General features: G+C 36.0%; 1 protein-coding gene across 2 annotated transcripts in view; it reads left to right on the top strand.

Annotated features, from left to right (window-relative positions):
• The window catches only part of CERT1 (ceramide transporter 1), a 105,053-nt gene that overhangs the window by 74,131 nt on the left and 9,431 nt on the right, over positions 1-21,491 (top strand). Inside the window, exons 9-15 of one of the 2 annotated variants that reach the window (XM_043592237.1) lie at positions 180-272; positions 4,752-4,838; positions 7,234-7,326; positions 7,860-7,937; positions 15,112-15,207; positions 17,925-18,057; positions 18,983-19,053. In XM_043592237.1, coding sequence (XP_043448172.1) covers positions 180-272; positions 4,752-4,838; positions 7,234-7,326; positions 7,860-7,937; positions 15,112-15,207; positions 17,925-18,057; positions 18,983-19,053 — 651 coding nt within the window. The remainder of the gene's footprint in view (positions 1-179; positions 273-4,751; positions 4,839-7,233; positions 7,327-7,859; positions 7,938-15,111; positions 15,208-17,924; positions 18,058-18,982; positions 19,054-21,491) is intronic. The other variant, XM_043592244.1, reaches the window with a different exon arrangement.

The following is a 21,491-nucleotide window of genomic DNA, read 5'->3' as shown; positions in this document are numbered from 1 at the left end:
TCTCAGAGAAAAGTGTTTTCTTGGACAGAACAATGCTCATTTTTCACAGGAGTGGGATGTTTCTTTTTATTACTGTTGTTGTTTAGCCAAATTATAAAATTTCAGTGAAATGAAGAGAAAATTCCACTTCAGATGTAATTTTTCACTTGCCTTTTTTTTTTTTTTTTTTTTTTTTTAAGGAAACTGAGAAGAGAAGAAGAATAGAAGAAGCATACAAAAATGCCATGACAGAACTCAAGAAAAAATCCCACTTTGGAGGACCAGATTATGAGGTATGAAGTTACATTTTGATTTTAGAAGGAGGAAAATATAGGTCATACCTATCATAATGTTGCAGGATTTTTTTACCACAATACCCGGGATTCATTGTCGCACTGCTTTGAAGAATGAAGACTTGGACACAAAATGAACAGTAGGCAAAACTTTATTAGAGTATAAGATTAGAAAAGAAGAACAGTAGGAAAGTTCTCTTTACAGAGAAGGGACATTTGGAAGTGAATGCAAGGACCATAGAGAAGGGTCCTTGTTCTGTAAAGTTCTGGTCAGCTTTCCCTCATCCCTTCCCCCTTGTTCCTTCTCAGGTTCTACCCTTATGGGCTTGATCACTCTAGGTTCTGGGTTATTCTGTAGGTGTTGGCTCCTTTTCACTGAATTGAGTGGTCTATGGCCATACTTAGGTCTTTTGTCAAATTTCTGAGGAAAACCTGAAAGGGAGTAGGTGGGGTCTGTTACATTCTTAAGAGGAACCTTACTCCTGAGGGGGTTTGTTGTGGTCAGACACTCCCAGCATTGTTCCAAAATATGTGTTTTTCTCCACCCAGGGACCTCAGGCCCTAATCTTTCCCTCTCAACCTACTGAATCTTATCTTCTTCTATCATAATAAAAGTGATTTTTTTTTTTAATTTTTATTTTTGAGAGACTGAGACAGAGTGCGAGTAAGGGAGGGGCAGAGACAGAGACAGACACAGAATCCGAAGCAGGCTTCAGCACAGAGCCCAATGCGGGGCTTGAACTCACAGACTGCGAGATCATGGCCTGAGCTGCAGTCAGGTGCTTAACCGACTGAGCCACCCAGGCATCCCCAGAAATTACATTATAATCTTAAATTCATTCCTTAAGATATGCTATGTATGCAAGACACTGTACTAGGCATGGATATACAGGATCCTGCCCAAGTACCTAATGGGAAAACAGGCTATTTAACAGGTGAGTTTAACACTGTTAGCACCGAGAGGTTTTTGAGTCAGGGGTGGCTTCCCAGCATCTTAGCTGAAATCTTAAGAATGAGACGGAGCTAGGGGCACCTGGGTGGTTCAGTCGCTTAAGCATCCAAATTCCACTTAGGTCATGATCTCACAGCTCATGGGTTCATGCCCCACGTCAGGCTCTGTGGTGACAGCTCAGAGCCTGGAGCCTGCCTCAGATTCTGTGTCTCCCTCTCTCTCTGGCCCTCCACTGCTCGTGTTCTGTCTCTCTGTCTTTCAACAATAAATAAACATTAAAAAAAAAGAAAAAAAAAGAATGAGACGGAACTGGAGGGTATTATGCTAAGTGAAATAAGTCATTCAGAGAAAGACACATCTCATGTGTTTTCACTCTTATGTGGAACTTGAGAAACTTAACAGAAGACGATGGGGGAAGGGAAGGGGAAAAAATAGATACAAACAGAGAGGGAGGGAGGCAAACCATAAGAGATTCTTAAATACAGAGAACAAACTGAGGGTTGATGGAGGTGTGGGGAAGAGGGGAAAATGGGTGATGGGCACTGAGGAGAGCACTTGTTGGGATGAGCACTGGATGTTGTATGTAAGCGATGAATCATGAGACTCTACCCCCAAAACCAAGAGCACACTGTACACCCTATATGTTAACCAATTTGACAGTAAATGATATTTTTAAAAAAAATGAATGAGTAGTCTGAGTAGAAAGTAACCAGGTGAATAGCAAGAATGTTTGCTTGTAGGGGCTGAAAAGGAAAACTTAAAAAAAAAAAAACAAAAGCATTTTGCCCACAGGGAAACTGAAAGACCTTATCGGAGGGTGGAGCCTATTGAGAGGAGGGAGTAGTAAGCCAGGCTTGCAAGGTCTACAGGAATCCTTATATATCCTCAGGCAATGGGTTTTAAGCAAGTGAAAGTTTTCAGATAAACCATTTAGAAAAATCATTCTTGCTCCCTGCTGTGAGGGTAGTGGATTGAAGTTGACAGCCATTGACCGGCAGCTTCCAAGACTTCAGGCTCGCAGGTGAGAATTGAAGATAACCTAGATTAAGATACAGTAATAGGAACAGACACCAGAAATAAATTTACATATTTAAAATTAGGATTAAAGAGTGTAGTGATTGAATGAAGGGAACTGGAGGTGCATATGAATTTTGAGACATTAACCGGAGGAGGTTTTAGGTATTATTGGATACAAAGATCTAACCCTTAGGTGAGAAATGGATAGATAGGCTGTGGATTTCAGGAATCATCACATGACTGAAGCCAATGCTGTGGGGAGAGCAAGAGTAGAACCCTGAGGAACACCCACATTTAAGGGAGTCCAAAGAGGAGTCTTGGATAGAAAGGAATTGGGAAATTAGGAATCCAAGGAGAGAGATCTCTTCCAAGATCATCATTAACATGAGAAATGCTGCTAATGGAGCAAGTAAGCTAAAGAGTGGTGTTTCCCACAGATTTAGCAATAAATAGCTATTTTCCTTGGTAAACATGATGAGTTAAAATGGTTTTTTTAAGTTGTTTTTTTGATAAAGTAAATTTTATTCCAGTTACTGTAGTTCTCCCTTACATGTGCCATCAAAGGAAAGATGTACCTGTCTTATTTGCCCATTTCACTTACCAAAGTAGAATTTTTTAATGCTATAGTTCCCAATTAGTAGACTCCTGAGACTGAAGTGATTGCATAGATTGAATGAGCATTAAAATTTTTCAAGTGTAGATGTGGTTATGATCAATAGAGGTTTTAAAAGCATTAGGAAATATGTTTGAGTTCAGAGTAGATTTTGGCTATTTCGTATTTTTCTTACATTAAGCAAAGTTACACTGCTGTTACTTGAATGTCAGAAATGTTTGGACTTATAAAGGGAATCCTGTAGGAGAGAGGCCTCTGGAGTGTTGTTACTATTCTTGTTGGCGATCCAGCTGGTCGTTTGATGGCTGTGTTCACTTAATGATAATTCATTGAAATTTGCACTCTTTGTATATTGTAGCTGAATAAAAAGGTGTGTGTGTGTGTGTGTGCGTTTAACGTGGTTATGAGGGAGCCTCATAGCTCTAAAAGAACTAGTGCATTATATTGGGGCGCCTGGGTAGCTTGGTCGGTTGAGTGTCCGACTTTGGCTCAGGTCATGATCTCGCAATTTGTGAGTTCGAGCCCCGTGTCAGGCTCTGTGCTGACAGCTTGGAGCCTGCTTTGGATTCTGTATCTCCTCCTCTCTCTGCCTTTCCCCTGCTCATGCTCTCTCTCTGTCTGTCCATAATAGATAAACGTTACAAAAATTTAGAAAAAACAAAACAAAAAACTAGTGCATTAAATCAAGATGTCTCATATGCCTGTGACAAGTGACAAGAGCATTACACCTTAGTTCCTCCCACCCTTTTTGCTTTGGCCCCAGGTGATGTCACGTTGCTAGGTTAGGTACTTTCTAATGGGATAGTGATGGCCTAGGGTAATCATTTAACTGGAAAAACTCCAGACAGACCAGCAATTATTCATGTGTCTTACTTTGGATATTTAAAAATTTAGGGAACCTTAAACCCAGCCTACCTTTTCAGCCTCAGCTTTTCCCCTAACATGAAGCTATTGTTCCACTTACAGTCCACTCACTTGTTTCGTGTCAGCAGGAACATACTGTGCTTATTTCTGTTTTCTATTATTCTTTGTACATTTGATACAGCTGAGGTTCCAGTTGCATGAGAATCGGTTGGAGAACTTATTAAACATACATATTCCTGGCTTCACCCAAGATCCACTGAAAAGTAATTTCTGCGTACGGGGACTAAGAATTTTCCATTTAACAAGTTCCCAAGGCAGTTTCCTAGCTGATTGAGAACCACTGCTTTGCCATCTAACCAGGCTTTCAAGCATCAGTTCAGTTTTTCTTTCTTCATGAAATAATAGTCTTTGTTTAGGAAGATGCCCCTCAGAAAATTCCTGTCTGTGCTTGTTATCGGCTATCAATAGATCTTATGTAACTTTGTACTTACTTTTCTGTGATTTTATATGTTTTCTCTTATCAGGTACTCATTCACAAGTACTCACCTCTGCCACTGTAGCATGAAAGGAGGCATAGACAATTCCTAAATGAATGAGCATGATTATATTCCAACAAAACATTATTTTAATTCCATATTATAATTCTCACATCATGAAATGTTGCTATTTTTTCTTCTCCAGCCACTTAAAAATGAAATTCTCAGCTCAGAGGCCATGCACAAGTAGGCAGTGAACTAAATTTAACTCCAGGGCATAGTTCAGCAACAGCCCTGTTCTAAACTATCACCCTAACACAGTGTTGGTCAGTATACAGTGGGTATATGAATATTGAGTATATGAATTAATTGTGACACTCATGATTTTGCACAGAACATATGTTACTTGTCTTTTGATATTACTTTATATATTAACTGGTTTATAAATATTTGTCAAGTCACATTTCAACTTTCCTGTAGAGTTAATGCTAGGATTATAAAGGTTTTATATTTTCTTTAATCAACTGTTTTTTTTTTCCTCTCGTGTGTTTGAATAGGAAGGTCCAAACAGTCTGATTAATGAAGAAGAGTTCTTTGATGCTGTTGAAGCTGCTCTTGACAGACAAGATAAAATAGAAGAACAGGTATATCTGTTTTTAAAAATTCTAACACACACACACAAAAATTCTAACACTAGGCATTCTTGATGTGTGTTATTTCATATAAATAAAATTTGAAAATTGTGAACCTAATAGCCCAGAAAATGAACTGTCTTCACTGAGTCACAGATGTAGAAGAATCTTTACAAGTCACTTCCTTCATTGATTCATTTCTAAGCAATGGAAAGGAGACCACTGATTGTTTACAGGAAGCATGAATAATTTACATGAAATTAAACGGAAATATTCCACCTGTTCCCCTTGAAGTATCCAACTTTTATTATCTTTCTATTTAGAACAAGTATATATTTAATCTGAATAAAACAGTCTCTGTGAATTTCTCTTTACCACAAAGTACTGACCATATGAATTCACAAGGAAGAAGACCAAGAATGTATTTTTTTTCTTCTAAATTACTACCATTCCATTTTTATTATGAACTCCTTTAAAGCTTTAACAACTTTCACCTTCAGTTGCTTCCTCACTTTTGACTTTGCTCAGTATTTCATTGTTATCAAATTCACAACAGACATACCCAGCTCTTTTTGGAAAGTGAAGGAAAACATTTCTTAAATCCTTTAACTCTAGTCTCAGGATTAGTATGATGATCCTTTGCCTTCTTTTAGTTATGCAGTAGTGAAGTTACCATATATTACCACTAGATGGTACTTAAGGGTGAATTTTAGTCACTCTTCACAGGGCTTTAAGCATCTTGCAAATAAATTCGTAAATGTATCAGTTGTACTACAAATTAACTTGCGTAGATAAGTTGGCTTGTCATTCTTTGTCATTGCTAGGGTAGTCATGACCGTTATGCCCATTTACTGGTTTGTCTCCCTGAGGGTAAATCACCTCCAACAGTGACATTTTCTTTTCATGTTTATTTTTCATTATTCTAAATCAGTGATAAAAAGGTGTTGTTACATTAATTTATAAAGTATATCACTCATTCAAAAGAGATTATGCAGCATTCAATAAGAGTGGAAACTTTCAGGTCCTAAATGAGCTCCATATTTGTACGCCTAAAGTGTAACCTGAAGGAGTATCATTGTGTTTGGCTTTACTTCACCGTGGTGTTTTTTTATTTTGATTTTGTTTTAAACTAAGTTGTGCTATTTGGGGGAGAGTCGTGTGCTATTCTGGGAGAGTAGGTCGAGACAACTTCAGTCTGAGTTTTGTAAATGACTAACTATGTAGCTGTAAACTTATCACTTAAATTCTCTGGGCCTTGGTCTTCTAATATGTAAAACAAAGAGTTACACAAGATGATTCAAATTCTCTCTTCTGGCTCCAAAATGCTACTCTACTGGATACTAATGCAGTGGTTGAGTTGAAGTTTAAAAGGATCGATGAACACTTTTGTAAATTTTAAAAGAAAAATATTCATGGGACTATTTAACTTCAGTCTGTTGTTGACCCTGTGGTAGATACGCTACAAAATAGGTCATTAAACAGACCATGATTTTCCTTGCCTAATAGACATGTTGATATCGCGAAGATAATTATAGTATGGTAATGCTCTAGAGTAGTAAACTTCAGTAATTCATGAAGTGAAGTTCCAAAGATTCAGATCATTAGATATTGCACGGGGCTCTCCACAGCACAGCCACTACTTAGGTATTCTTCAGTGACATTTTTGAGTTTACATTGTTCTAGGTTATTTGCCAATATAAGGAAAGATATTTTTAATAAAGTGGTGAATAAGAAATGAGATCTTAGTTCTGTTCAGATAGTGCTGAATAGAAATTACTGCTTGTCTTCTGCATAGTTAGAAGATGAGTACACACACAACACAGCACAGGCTCTGGTACATTATATTTAGTAAATATTGACTAAGTGAGAAGAAACTAGGCAAGCTCAGGAGGAGGAAGCAGGTTAAGTGACAGCTTAACAGGTGTGATACCTTAATGGAAAGGAGATAAGATATCCATGACCTGGTCTTTGGAACAAAACTGAAGCAAACGATGACACTGGTTCAGATGGTATAGCTCTGCACATCCCTGATGAAGTAGAATGATTGGAATAATTTGGCCAGAGTTTGAATATAAGAAAATTACTTTAACAGCAGTGTTAATTAAGATTCATGGTAAATAATGCCATGCTGGTATTGGAGAGTCTGACCAGGGGCAGAATCAAAGAACCCATCCCTGGTCAAAGGTGGTACCTATGGCGTCTGAAAGAAGAGACTGATTTAGAATACATGAAGTAAGTGTCGGGATTTGGCAAGGCTTGTATCTTTCGAGTATTTTTGTGATTCAAGTATTTATAAGTACTAAAGTGTTCAGTAATTAAATGTTGATAGTTCCAGGTTATATTATCCATTCTCAAGCTACAAAGTACACTTTAAAACCTTCCCACCTAACATTACATGTTTTCTTAGTCACAGAGTGAAAAGGTCAGATTACATTGGCCTACATCCATGCCATCTGGAGATGCCTTTTCTTCTGTGGGGACTCATAGGTTTGTCCAAAAGGTAAGCTAATGTCACAGCTCACTGAAATTATATATTGTATTGTTCTTCAGTGTGGATGGAACTATCTTGTTGTATAAGGTTTCTCTCTTCTTGAATTTAGGTAATGAGACTTTTGGGTATTTTATGTTTTCTTCCAAACATACATTTTTGTATGTTTTTCCTCCAAAATGGTTAGAAATCATCTTCTGAATATAATGTTCTTTCTTTTTTCTTTAAGGGGAAAGGGGGGGATGGGGGTGGATAGGAGTGGCTAATCTGATAGTTAACCAGAAGCATAACTAGTTATATTAAGTCACTTTTTTTCTTTGGGGTTAAGTGGTATTATGTTGTATTACTGGAAGCACTGCATTCTTTTTAGAAAGATTTTGGAGCATAAACCATAATAGGTGCATGAAGTCAGCACTTGCTGCTGAGCCTGTTTCATATGGTGCTTTGTTCTCTCTTTCTTTATCTTGTGTTTGGAAGTTGGTACTGAATGCTCTGTTGTGCCTTTGTTCTGATTACTTGGTTTTTTCTTTGTCTGTCTCTGGTAGCCCTATAGTCGCTCTTCCTCCATGTCTTCCATTGATCTCGTCAGTGCCTCTGACGATGTTCACAGATTCAGCTCCCAGGTACTGTATGAATGTATAGAGCGGACTTGAGTCTTTCCGTGCTATATTTCAGCCTGCTTTCCCAGTTCCTAGATATCTTTCTGTTAGGCCACTTGTTTGGTTTTGAATTTTAAATGGTAACAATAAGCATTTAAAAGGCCTTCCTTATCTACTAAATAGTTCCTCTATCAGGCTTGCATGTGCCCTTTGTATCCTGTACTGTGAATAGCTTGGAATTTTGCCATGGAGGAGGCACTCCTGAAAGATTTCTAATTGAATTGTAACAAGTAGGAGATACCTGGTTTTTAAATACCATGTAGTTTCTTTAGATAGGATTCAACAACTTTGATGAACATGGTTTACAGAGTATGTTATCGCATAAAAGTAGGTTTTAATAGTCTCCCTTTTAATCTCGAGTATCTCATATTTCAACAGGGAAATGTCTTTTTAAATAATATTTGTCTCATTACTATTATTATACTAAGCTCCATTGAACAGATTGTATTTTGTTATGCAAATTACCCTTGGATATTATAAATTAATGTTCTTTTTCATATACATCATTAAGGATTTAGGAATTTAAGACTGGAAACTACATGCTTGCTGTCTCTACCCTCATAATAATGTCCAAGTATTATCAGAGGAATATTTTTTAGTATCAGCATTCGTTTTTTAAAGTTTTTTTAATCCTTGTATCTTTGCCATTGAGCTATGTATCTTTATGGTGATTGTGTTTTATTGGATTGCATTATGTTATCTTATGTTAAGAAACTGTGCTTTCCAGTCAGAATGACCAAGTGTAAATACTGGTTAGTTGCATGATCTTGGACAATTTTTCTAACTCTTCTGTGCTTCACTTCTGTGATCTAGCTAGGACTGTGATCTGGCTAGAGCCTGGCCTGAAGTAAATGCTAAATAAGTGTGAGCTTTTATTAGTTATTATATAGCTATTTGTTAGCTATTGTTACTATAATAATAACAATTTCTTTGAACTAGTCAAAATTTTCCACATTATTTTTTTTTGCTATCAGAGTACAGTTGACCCTTGAACAACGTTGAGATTGGGGCACTGACCCCCCCCCCCCCCGGTCAAAAATCCACATATAACTTTTGACTCCCCAAAAACTTAACTACTCACAGCCTACTGTTAATCAGAAGCCTTAAGGAGAACATAAATCGCTGATTAAAATATACTTTTATGTTACATATATACTGTATTTGTTACTAAGAAAATTGTAGGGAAGAGAAAATGCATTTGCAGTCCTGCACTTTATTTACTGAAACAAATTTGCATTCAAGTGGGCCTGCGCAGTTCAAACCTGGATGTTCCAGGGTCAATTGCCTTCCAGTAAAAGTTTTTTAAAAGTCCTAATTTAAAACAGATTTCTTAGTTTATACATATGAATAAAATTGACATTTGTTTTTAACTCTGCAGGAAAGAGGAAAATTAAGTTTAAGACTCAAAATGTATTCTTTGACTTTTGCAGCCTTTTTCTCCTTGAACATGTTTGAGAGAGAGATGTATCAGTTCTGCTTCAGAAACCACCTAGAACCGAACTTATTCTAATATTTCTTAATCATGTTCATCCATTTGTGCAAGCTTTTTAAAGGCATATCATATTTGCAATAAATCCGTGACAAAACTAGATAATACTGGGAGGCTTTGGTTTATTCTGCTAAGCTCCACCTTGCATTAAAGTAATAGAGTAAGAGACTAAAGCTCATCAGTACCAGTCACCATTTTTCCTTAAAATACAGGAATACACAAGCTATGAATGAAAACATAATGAGAGCGATAAATGAGTGTTAAGCTACTGATAGGTGCCTAAGAATTAAGGCCTCAGAATGCAGACCTCCGACCCAAGCTGTAGAGCTATAAAACAGCTGAAATTCTTCACGTACAGATGAATATATTACTGAGACGCAGGTGCCCATGTTTTTACAAGACTTTGCCACATTGTAGCATACTTCTTTATATTTTGTGTAACTCATGTATATAAGTTGAGAAAGATCTTCTGGTGGAATTTTTTTAATAGGTGATGCTTGTGATTATTTATAATCTTTTTTTAGCTTTTGATTATTGTACCATTTTACTTATTTATGTATTTAGAAAGCAAGCAAGCAAGCAAGCAAGCAAGCACATGCGCCCATGCACAAACAGGGTAGGGGCAGAGAGAAAAGGAGAGAAAGAATCTTAACCAGGCCCCACGCCCAACACAGAGCCCAATGTGGGGCTTGATCTCAGGACTGTGAGTGAGATCAGGACCTGAGCAGAAATCGAGAGCTGGACGCTTAACTGACTGAGACACCCAGGTCCCCCTTTTCGCACCACCGTTCTATATGCCAAAAGAGGCAAAATTGAAGAATAATGACTTTGAGGTCTTCAAGTATTTATGGTCCTTGCTAAAGTATCTGTTGTCATTAGCAAATTTGGGCTCTGGCCCTTAACTATTAATTTGGCTTTGCCGTGTGTGTACAAATCTAGGCTTATGACTACTTTGTTCTTGATGAAGTTATATTCATGCTCCTGATTGAGTAGAATAATTAAACATAGAACTGAGAGATGTCCTGAAAATAACTTCAAATAAAATATGTGAATCTCCTAGGAAATTAGTAGCAACACACGAGTCTATCTAATTGGCAGATTTGGAGAAAGAAGTAGCTCTTACACTGTACAGAAAGTAGAAAGAACTTGAATTTATAAGTCGATCTTTTGGATCACATTTATTTGTATATCACAGCAACTATTGATGTCACCTCAAAAATTAAAAAGCAAAAATTAAAAAAATCTTTCTCTATTCAGAAAAAAAATATATCAAAAGGTGGGCAATACATCAGGTTAATCATTAGTGGACATTATTGCAACCACGGTTCTGTATAAAGCTCTTTCCCCCCTTTATGTCCACAGCAACACTTTATTATTGTGGTAATTAATTATTTAACCCCCACCCTGTTTGTTGTATAATAATACATGTTAATTTTAGCAGAACTAGAAAATAGAGTAAATAAAATTAAAATATTAGATCACTGTTAATATTCTCATGCATATCCTTTTTCCATGTATATAGAAAATCAGTCACATGTTGATTAAGTACACAGACTTTAATAATTGTCTTCCTACCAAAGTAAGTAAGTCAGTACATACTATTTTGTGACCAGTGTTTTTTTTTTTTAAACATATAATTAAGCCCATCTTCTCACTGGTAAATATGGATCTTTATCTCCTTTTCTGTTGTACAGATGTGCATACTGGATTTACCTACTCATCTAATATTGAACATTGAGCCTGTTTTCAGTTTGGCTGTATTGTAAATAGTGTTACAGGAGCATCCTGTTAAATACACCATCCTTGTGTGTGTGTGTGTGTGTGTGTGTGTGTGTGTGTGTGTATCTTTGTACACTTATCCAATTATTTCCTTAGGATACATTCCTAGAAGTAGAATTGTTAGGACAAAAGCCATACACATGTCTAAGTTTTTGTTGTTTTTTTTTTTTTAATTTTTATTGCCAAACTGTTCATTAAAACAAGTGGAACCAGTGACACTCCCAGGTCAATTTTCTTTTGTTATGTTGACACTGAATATTATAATTCAGTTACTTTTTGCCAGTCTGATAGACTAAAAGTTTTGTTTCTTGGCCTTTTGCATTTCTTCATTGAACTGACAATTTATGTCCTTGTCCATTTTTCCTTTGCGTTAATAGTACACTGTTAATTTGTTATTAATAAATCATTCTATCCAACAAATCCCTCTATGATTGTAACAATAAGCATAGTTGTATTCCTTCCACATGGGTAAGAGAAAGAGATTGGAGCAGTCTTTGAGCCCTTCTAGAGTCTTGTTCATTAGAGTTTTGATCATTACATCAAAGAGCAGTTTTTGTTTTGTCATCAAAAGGCAGTTTTCTTTTAAAATTTCTGTACTGATAATGTTAGAAAAATCCATTTAGTTTCCTCAAATAGCATACAGAGTGTCTCAAATGGGAAGTGAAAGAAAAGGCTAGAATTGGAGTGCCATCATCTCTTATTTAAAGTGTGTTTCATCTCCATTTTTCATAGTTCATTTGCTATGAAGATATTTTGTATGTCATCTCATCATTTTCGACTCTAGGTCCAAAAAAAATCAAGGGCATGATTCCTGAAATTATACTATCTAATTAAAACTAGTGAATGCTATTAGAGCAGATGAAACCTGCTTCAATGATTTTGATCCAGTCTTTTAAAGTGATGGCAGATGTTACTAGTAATATTATTTCATAGTAGGGGCACCTGGGTGGCTCAGTTGGTTAAGCGTCCGACTTTGGCTCAGGTTGTGATCTCGCGGTCCGTGAGTTCGAGCCCTGCGTCAGGCTCTGTGCTGACAGCTCAGAGCCCGGAGCCTGTTTCAAATTCTGTGTCTCCCTCTCTCTCTGACCCTCCCCCGTTCATGCTCTGTCTCTCTCTGTCTCAAAAATAAATAAACATTAAAAAAAATTTTTTTTAATATTATTTCCTAGTATATCGAATTTTGAGCCTAATAAAATGGTAAATTTTGCTTGTATTTATCCTTGTCCTCCCAACTTAATGTTTTCCAATCACTTTGGATGTGCAGTCATAACTGAAAACAGTAAACAGATCATTAGGTTAGATTGGAACTGTCAGTGTGGACACAAATGCCTGAGTCATTGCCCCAGTAGTAACATTTACTACTTCATATTTCATTACAGTGAACATGAAATTCTTTATAGTGAGATTTTACCTGTATCACCTCTCTTCTTAATCTCAGTGTTGTTACCTCAAGGAAGATGCCATATGGATAAAGATTCCATGATAAAAGCTTTGCAGAGATGGTTACTACAATAATTGGGTACTTCAATTTCTTTCATCTCCTAGAAAGAAGCACAGCACTAAATTCATCTTGTTTATTTCTTGCCCTCTTAAGTCTAGTAAGTGTATAAGAACAAAAGACTGAACACTTTTCCATAGATGCAGTGGTAACTAGGATAGGAATACCATTTTTTCATCTACCTAGAAAGACAGTGTTAAATGTGCTTACTGTACATTGTCTTAACTTATGTTACCAGCTGTCAATTTATATTTGTGGAATCTAGTTTTGGGGGGATCAAAACACAAAAACATTATTCCAACATTTGAAGTAATTTGTCAGAATTATCGCCCAAACAAAAACACAGTTGCCTGTGTACTTTCCAACAAAAGCTTACATGGTACTAAATTTTTTTTTTTAAGTAGAACTCTTTTTTAACAGAGTAAAATCCTTTCATTCTTCTTTCCTAAGTAGTCTATTTGAAGTAGGTCTTATTTCTGGGAAGAAATTTTTTTCTGCCTTTTATCTCATAATAAATATAGGTGTTCTCAACTCTTAGTGTCCCATCTACAAAGTACATATTTCATATCTAAAGATTTTTAATATCTTTGGATCTAAAAAGGGTAAGAATTTTTCCCAATCACGATGTAATACAGACAAATGAATCGAGCCAGTGCTATGGTGGTTGTTTGTTTATGCCTACTAATTGGAACTTTCTTTGTTCCTTCCTCTTTGGGAATTCAGTTAAATTTTGTATGTCCTCATAATTTGGAACCCTGCATTAGTCCTCGTTACTGTCTCAGAGCAGATTTCACATTTTTGGAGGCACATAAGTTTTTCCATGCAACCCCTGGAGTTATGTTTTCTAATGGAACCTTTTTAAAACTATAGAATATACTATTAGTTACGTTTTTTCAATTTCTTTCAAGTCTGTAGCCCAGTGCCATTCACGTTGTTTGGAAGATAATATGTAAAGCTATAGAATGTTAAAAAAAATTTTTTTAAGACGTAAATGTTATGTTCGTGTTCATTTAGTACAAAAATAGATTGTAGAACCTGAGTATAAAATCTTTATCAAAAACTTTTATGATTATTACCAATGACACTTAAAAGTCATACCTACTTTTAGTAGCAAAAATGCATTCTGAAATCGAGAAAACTTTATGTAGTAAAAGTATATGTCACTGTAACATATTGGTAACATCTTTCTGTGTAGAAAAATTATACCTTCAGAGTTAATAATTTTAGGAATTTTTGCCCCCAAATCATTAATATATTTATTTCAAAAAATAAACCTGGTTCTTGTCTGTATCCCTAATGAGCACAGTAGACTTCATGCAAAATAAGTAGTTAAACTTAGGAATAAATTAAGTGGAAGTATAATATACATATTTCCAACTCTTTTCATGCCTTCTCTAATGTACTTATTATATAAAACAAAATTATGAGTAAAAGGTTAGAAAATGGAGCTTAGAGAAACCGTCTCTGTAGATGGATAAAGCAGCTCCTTCAGAAACCATCTTTTTATCACTTCACTTCTGTTTCAAAACATGTTTCAAACTAGGAGAGTTTGCAAATAGCACTCACATGAAATCTTACCAATAAATGATTGTGGATTCTGGGAGTGTGAAATACTCAGTTTTATTTAAAGTTTATGTAAGATGTGGAGGAGTAACTGGTGATAGTTAAATGCAGAGGTTTTATTTAAATTTCAGGAAAAAGACTAATTTAAAAGAAGACACTAAAAATTGATTATTTGTAAATGTCTGCATATGTGATTATTAGCATTTTCCCTAAAAGAATGCAAAACAATGAAATTGGAGTCAAGTAAGTAGGGAATTGGTTATTTTTCATTCATAGTAAAAGTGAAGTGAAGTTTATCAGTGAAGTAATAGAAGTTTTTTTTTTTATCATTTTGTAGCGAAATCTTGCCATACATATAACAAACTGTTATCTGTGTAGTCTTAAACATAAAAGCACTGGACTAGATTGTCTCTTTGTGCCCCTTTTACCCTTAGTGTCCCATGATTTTATGTGTTAAATAATTATTTCTGTAAGAAAACGTTTTCTAGTGAAGGAAGGAACTTTTTTTTTTTCCAGAAAATGCTTATTTTTGCTGACTTGCTGCACATTAGGCCAATATATGTTATATGAGTGAAACGTCTTCCTTCTCTGCATTTCTCCCTCCTGTCATTAACCTGGATATGATATCTGGAATGTGGACTAAACTCTTCAACGCTGTATACAATCTACTAACCTTGTGCATTTGGTTGCTCAGCTTTCTAAAAACATCATTTCTAAACTGAAATAAACTGAATACCGTTCTCTTTTAGAGATGATGACTTGGCTATTCATTGGATTGGGATTGTTATGATTTTATTTTTCTTTCCAAGGTTGAAGAGATGGTGCAAAACCACATGACTTACTCATTACAGGATGTAGGTGGAGATGCTAATTGGCAGTTGGTTGTAGAAGAAGGAGAAATGAAGGTAATTCCCAGTAAAATGTTAGATTGCTAAATACAGCTGTGTTACAGTCATAGTATCATTACTGCCCAGTGATGTGAAAGAGGATAGCGTTGTAAAATTCCTTTTAAACAGATTGTTACATATGATCAAAGAAATGTGCAACCCATTCTGTTTTCCCTGGGCCATGGAGAAAATAAATTTGGGGTTTTAGATATGAGCAAATCATAACTAGCTGATGGCTCTCTATTTGGATATTTCTCTTAATTTATTTTTTAATATATTAAATGATGTACCCAGATCACTTTGTTCCCCTTTTTGGTATATACTTCTAGTCCTTTCTCTCACTACATCTTCTTTCAGTATTTGGAGATGGGTCTGCTAATCTTGTTCATATCCTTAAACACCAGAGACAGAGAATAGAGCAAGAACAAGATTTAGAGATGGATTCTAAACAGCAGCTGCATGGAATTTTGGATTACCTCGTGCCCAAGGCCATGCTAAAGATAAAGAGATGTTTAATAAGACTTTTCCAACCTGAAACTTTCATTGGGGAAGGAGGATGTTGACTTTTAAAGATACTGTTACTTGTCTCTTTCTGATAATGTATTGAAGAAGAGCACAGATGAGTAGTGAAGAAAATTGGAAAAGAAAGAGTTCTCTGATTTGAAGCAGCTAGATTGTTTTACACTGAGGAGAAGCATTTGAACTATGTCTAGAAATGGAAGCAAAGTTGTGACAAAGATGAGGCAAGGGTCTTTTAGACAAAAAATACAACACAAGCAAAATCTTGAAGACAAACTTCTTGTTCAGGAGTTTTGAATAGACTGTATTGACCAGAATTATTCTAGCAATAGAGACACAATATTAAATATATTGGAATTTCTTTTCCTCCTGAATAGAGGACGAATTAAGAAGAAAAAAAGAGGAGACAAGCAATTGAGATAACAAAATGTTAGCTATAAACCTAATAAGCTGAGGGATACCTGGGTGGTTCAGTCTGTTGAGTGTCTGACTTTGGCTCAGGTCATGATCTCGTGGTTTGTTGGTTTGAACCCCATGTAGGTCTCCATGCTGATAGCTCAGAGCCTGGAGTCTGCTTTGGATTCTGTGTGTGTCTCTCTCTGCTCCTGGCATTTGCACTCTGTCTCTCTCAAAAATAAACATTAAAAAAAATAATCTGTTACTCCAGACTTAAGCATAATGTTTCTGACATAACTAGATAATCACAGGCCTTCCCCCAAGAGTAAGCCCCAAAAGAAAACCAGGATACATATTCTCTGTAGAGGAAGGGGTGAGCCAAGCCTACCAGTCCTTATTCTGTACTCGACATTCACTTAGGACATTCTTTCCCCCCTTGGGAGGAGAAAGTGAAGGGGTGCAGAGAAACCAGAACCTGATAGTCTAGATGAAGTCCCTCCATGCAGAATGAAGAATAGAGAATAAGTGTTCCTACAGCCCACATTGGAAAGAGAGTGACTGCATTGTGGATAGTGTGAAATAGCCCGACGAGAGAATAGTCTATTGTCTGTAGCAGTAGGTTAGCCACTGTATACAAAGTAACATTTTATTTTTTTTTTTAACACTTATTTATTTTTGAGACATAGAGAGACAGAGCGTGAACAGGGGAAGGGCAGAGAGAGAGGGAGACACAGAATCGGAAACAGGCTCCAGGCTCTGAGCCGTCAGCACAGAGCCCGATGCGGGGCTCGAACTCACAGACCGTGAGATCATGACCTGAGCCGAAGTCGGACGCTCAACCGACTGAGCCACCCAGGCGGCCCTACAAAGTAACATTTTAGGAAGATTAAGCTCATAAGGAAGAAACCAGAGACCAAGTATACCACTTGAGAGGGTCAGGTACATAGTGATGAAAGCCAGCTAAAAGAAGTAACCAATAGTAGAAAAGTCAAGCTGTTGAATAGTAGAAGAGTCAAGAATCTCCTACATGATGAGTAATGAGCTTAATAGCTATGTGAAATGTGAGGGGAGGAGTTAAAAGTCTAAACTTTCCAGTTCAGGTGACTGGAAAATAGCAGTCCCAATAACATGAATAAATGAGCATATAGGAAAAAGTAGTTTGGTGAAGGACATTTTAAAAAAGAAACTGTATGTGAAATGCCTAACAGTATCTGGACCCATAAAGCACTCCATAAATTGAGAGCTAGTTCTTATAATAACATTATTCATTTCATGTTGATGAAATTAACTTCTTCTAAAACTTTCTGAAGTAACCTATAACTTTGAAATAATTAATTTTACTTAGCAGTTTAGGTACACAACTTCAGTATTTAAAGCAAGATAGCATAGATCTTCGTGTCATTTTAGCTTTCAGTCATTGATTCAACAAATAATTGAGAGCCTACTGTGTTTCAGATACTATTTTAGATGCTGGGTCTGAGGCATTGAACAAAACTGCTGTGCATTGGTATCCTTAAGGAGGTGATATTCTAAACCAGGCTTAGTTTAACAACTCCTGTAATTAGGTGTTCATTGCGTGTGCATGTTTTTCCTAATTGAAGTTTACCTCAGATTTGTAGTTTTAACTGTTTTTTATGTGTTGTCTGTGTTAATAATTTGAAATTTAAGATTTTCTTTTAGCAGAATATTTATATTCCATATATAGATTTTCATAAATAAAATTCTAAAAAGCAGCTAAATTTAAAAACCTGCTTTCAGGTTTGTACTTTAGGGGTTTAATTCTTATTTTTTAAACAGGTTTTTAAATATATCCTCTTTAGGTATATAGAAGGGAAGTAGAAGAAAATGGGATTGTTTTGGATCCTTTGAAAGCTACCCATGCAGTGAAAGGCGTTACAGGACACGAAGTCTGCAATTACTTCTGGAATGTTGATGTTCGCAATGATTGGGAAAGTAAGCTGCCATTATTAATATATCTTAATATAATTATTTCAAAATTAATATCAAATCCAACCTAGTTTTTTGCATCTCATTTACAGTTTACAAAGTCATTGTAGAAAATACCTGGAGAATCTGACAATAGCTTGCATTTACTTTTTTTTTTTTAAGTTGCATTTAAATGGAGCATTTTGCTGTACAGAATGCTTCTTGCTATATTATAGCATTTGATCCAGTATTTCAATAATCCTGCATGATAGGTAGGTAAAAAAAAAAAAAATAGGTTAAGTGACTTGTCAGAAGCTACAGAGCCTAGTTAGTGGAAAGACTGGGACTAAAATTAAAGGTTTCTGTTTTATCATCTCCTTTTCCAGATTGTTTTGTGTCCCTTGTAAACCCTGGATAAATCCTGCTGTGGTCTGTTGAGAGTTATTCTTGGAGTGTGTGTGTGTGTGTGTGTGTGTGTGTGTGTGTGTGCATGCGTGTGTGCGCGCGCGCCTCTTAGTCACCAAATTTCATAAATAGAGATAGTTTTGAACATCATAAGATGTTTATCTATGACAGTTCGACATTCTGTTTTCACAAATATAACCAACTAAGCTTAGGACAGTTTCTTCAGCATCAATAAATTAGGAATTATAGGAAAGTGTCATAGTATTAGATAGGAATTTGCATCTGAGTAATTTATACATGTGAGTAGAATTGCTTTCTTGATGTGGAAGCTAGAGATTGAGCCAAAGAAAATGAGATTTCCTTATGATCAGGTGTCATGGCCCCTGTAGCCCTACTATTAAGTCTTAACCACCTTCCATTTAGACAGCGTACATAGGGCAGAATTCTGCTCATGTTACTACAATGTCCATCAGTATAAATGAGTTAATCACATTGTAGAAAGAGGCAATGTATCTTTTTGGCTACTAATATTTTCTCTTCATTTCAGCAACTATAGAAAACTTTCATGTGGTGGAAACATTAGCTGATAATGCAATCATCATTTATCAAACGCACAAGGTAAAGATCTCTTCATCCCAAAAGGATTTCACCCTAATTCAAACTGAGACATAGAAATTCTCTCGAGTAAAATTTGGCAGGAAGTTAAATGCCATAAAAGATCCACAGACTTTATTAATGATGCATGAATGTCACATATTTGAAAGGATATCAGCTCCTTTAAAGCAGAACCTGAGACAACCTGAGAAATAACCCAGGAACAGTGTGTTTGATAAAGACCTCCAGTTAGTTATGTGCACTTAAAGTTTAGAAAAGAAAATACTGAAACCCAAGTAAATATTTTTCTAGCATCTAGTCTTTATAGGAGAGAAGTCATAGTTACCACCTACAAAAGAGAATCATAGGAGTGCCTGGGTGGCTCAGTTGGTTAATAAGCTTCTGAGTCTTCATTTGGGCTCAGGTCATGTTCTCACAGTTTGTGGGTTCAAGCCCCATGTCAGGCTTCACACTGGCAGCACAGAACCTGTTTGGGATTCTGTCTCTGCCCCTCCCCTGCTGATGCACACACACACTCTCTCTAAATAAATAAATCTTTCTCTCTAAATAAATAAGTAAACATTTAAAACAGTGAATCATAGTTTCCTCTGGCAACAATGTTAAGTGGAATGGAAATTATGTTATTAATGTATGTTAAGATTGATAAGAAAGTCATGTAAGTAGATCATCTAAAAGCAAGAGAAAATTGCCATGCATAACTATTAAGAAGTTGGTCATATACCAGAGCATACAGAAACATTGTCCTAAATTGGTTCACTTTCATATTGCTTTCATTTCACATTCATTTCATTTCTTCCTGTGCTATCCTAGGTATTTAAATTTTAAGAATTAGGAGCTCCTAGGTGGCTCTGTCATGTCAGTTAAGCATCCGACTTTAGTTTCAGCTCAGGTCATGATCGCACAGTACATGAGATGTAGCCCCACATCAGGTTCTGTGCTAACAGTATGGAGCCTGCTTGGGTTTCTCTCTTGCTCCCCTCTCTGTTTCTGCCCCTCCCCTGCTTATTCTCCTTCCCTCTCTTTCTTTCTCAAACTTTAAAAAAAATTAAAGATTATTTCCCTTACCTGATTCTACTCTGTTCCCTGAAAATTGCCAAATAATATATTGTATAAAGGATAATAAAAGGGGTTGGGAGGATGGGCAAAATAAATGAAGGCAATTAAGAGGAACAAACTTCCAGTTATAAAAAAAGTAAGTCAGCATGGGGAGTGTAGCTAATAATATTGTAATAGCGTCATGGTAACAGATGGTGACTACATGTATTGTGGTGAGCACTGGATACCGTATAAAATTGTCAGATCAGTGTGTTTTACACCTGAGACTCATGTTCATTTTAAAGAAAGGGAAATAAAGGAATTATAATTTTGGAAAGATCCATCAAATGTGATATTGTATGTTATATAAGAAATACAGTAATTCAACAGGTACTTTATTTTTCTTTACTTTAAATGACTTTTTAATTTGAGCTGAATATATGAAAATATTTTAGGTTTGTTACGTATTTCTTAAACTCAGTTTTGTCATATGAGGCATCTCCTATGTAATGAGAGTGAGCTAGGCTTGATTTTTACATGGCACCTGCTCAAGAAATGTATAATAAGTACATTATATGTCAACTTCGCTTCAATTAAAAAAGAAGTGTAACAATGAAGATTCTTCTTTAATATACAGATTTGGGGAGTCTAAGTGACACCTACAACTTAGCAGATGTTAAAAAAATTAATTAATTGTCAATAATGTGGAATGAAGAGAAATGACCAGTAATTTAGAATCAGAAGAATCTTGTAATCTGAAGGTAATTGATCCTTGAAAACAGTCTGCTGAAAGTATTTCACTTGGTAAATCATAGATGCAGCGAAGAATTTATATAGGTTATATTAAGGTCACTTGAAAAATAAAACTAAAAACTATTAAAGTAATACCTCTTAAATTTAACACAATTTAAATTACAGTTATAATTGAATAAACAGATTGTTCTAGCATAATTTTTTTCAAAAAAATTCAATAATGCTATGCAACATCTTGCCCTTTACGTTTGGCTTCTTTTATAATCTGGTTTCTTAAAGTATTTTTATTTATTTATTTATTTTTTAATGTTTATTTTTGAGACAGAGAGAGACAGAGCATGAATGGGGGAGGGGCAGAGAGAGAGGGAGACACAGAATCAGAAGCAGGCTCCAGGCTCTGAGCTGTCAGTACAGAGCCTGACGCGGGGCTCGAACTCACGAACCGTGAGATCGTGACCTGAGCTGACGTCGGGCGCTCAACCGACTGAGCCACCCAGGCACCCCTATAATCTGGTTTCTTAAAGAGGGCTACTTATCTCCTGATATTTAAGTCATCCTCACTCTGTAAATTTTTATCTTCTCATCATCCTTGTGGATTTGCATTCATTCATTCAAACATGGCCCAATTTTCCTTTATTATTGGCTTTGCTCAA

The sequence above is a fragment of the Prionailurus bengalensis genome, chromosome A1 (assembly GCF_016509475.1).
Source record: "Prionailurus bengalensis isolate Pbe53 chromosome A1, Fcat_Pben_1.1_paternal_pri, whole genome shotgun sequence".
Lineage (NCBI taxonomy): Eukaryota > Metazoa > Chordata > Mammalia > Carnivora > Felidae > Prionailurus > Prionailurus bengalensis.
Note: the sequence above shows the minus strand (reverse complement) of the source record. Positions and strands in the feature narration are given on the sequence as shown.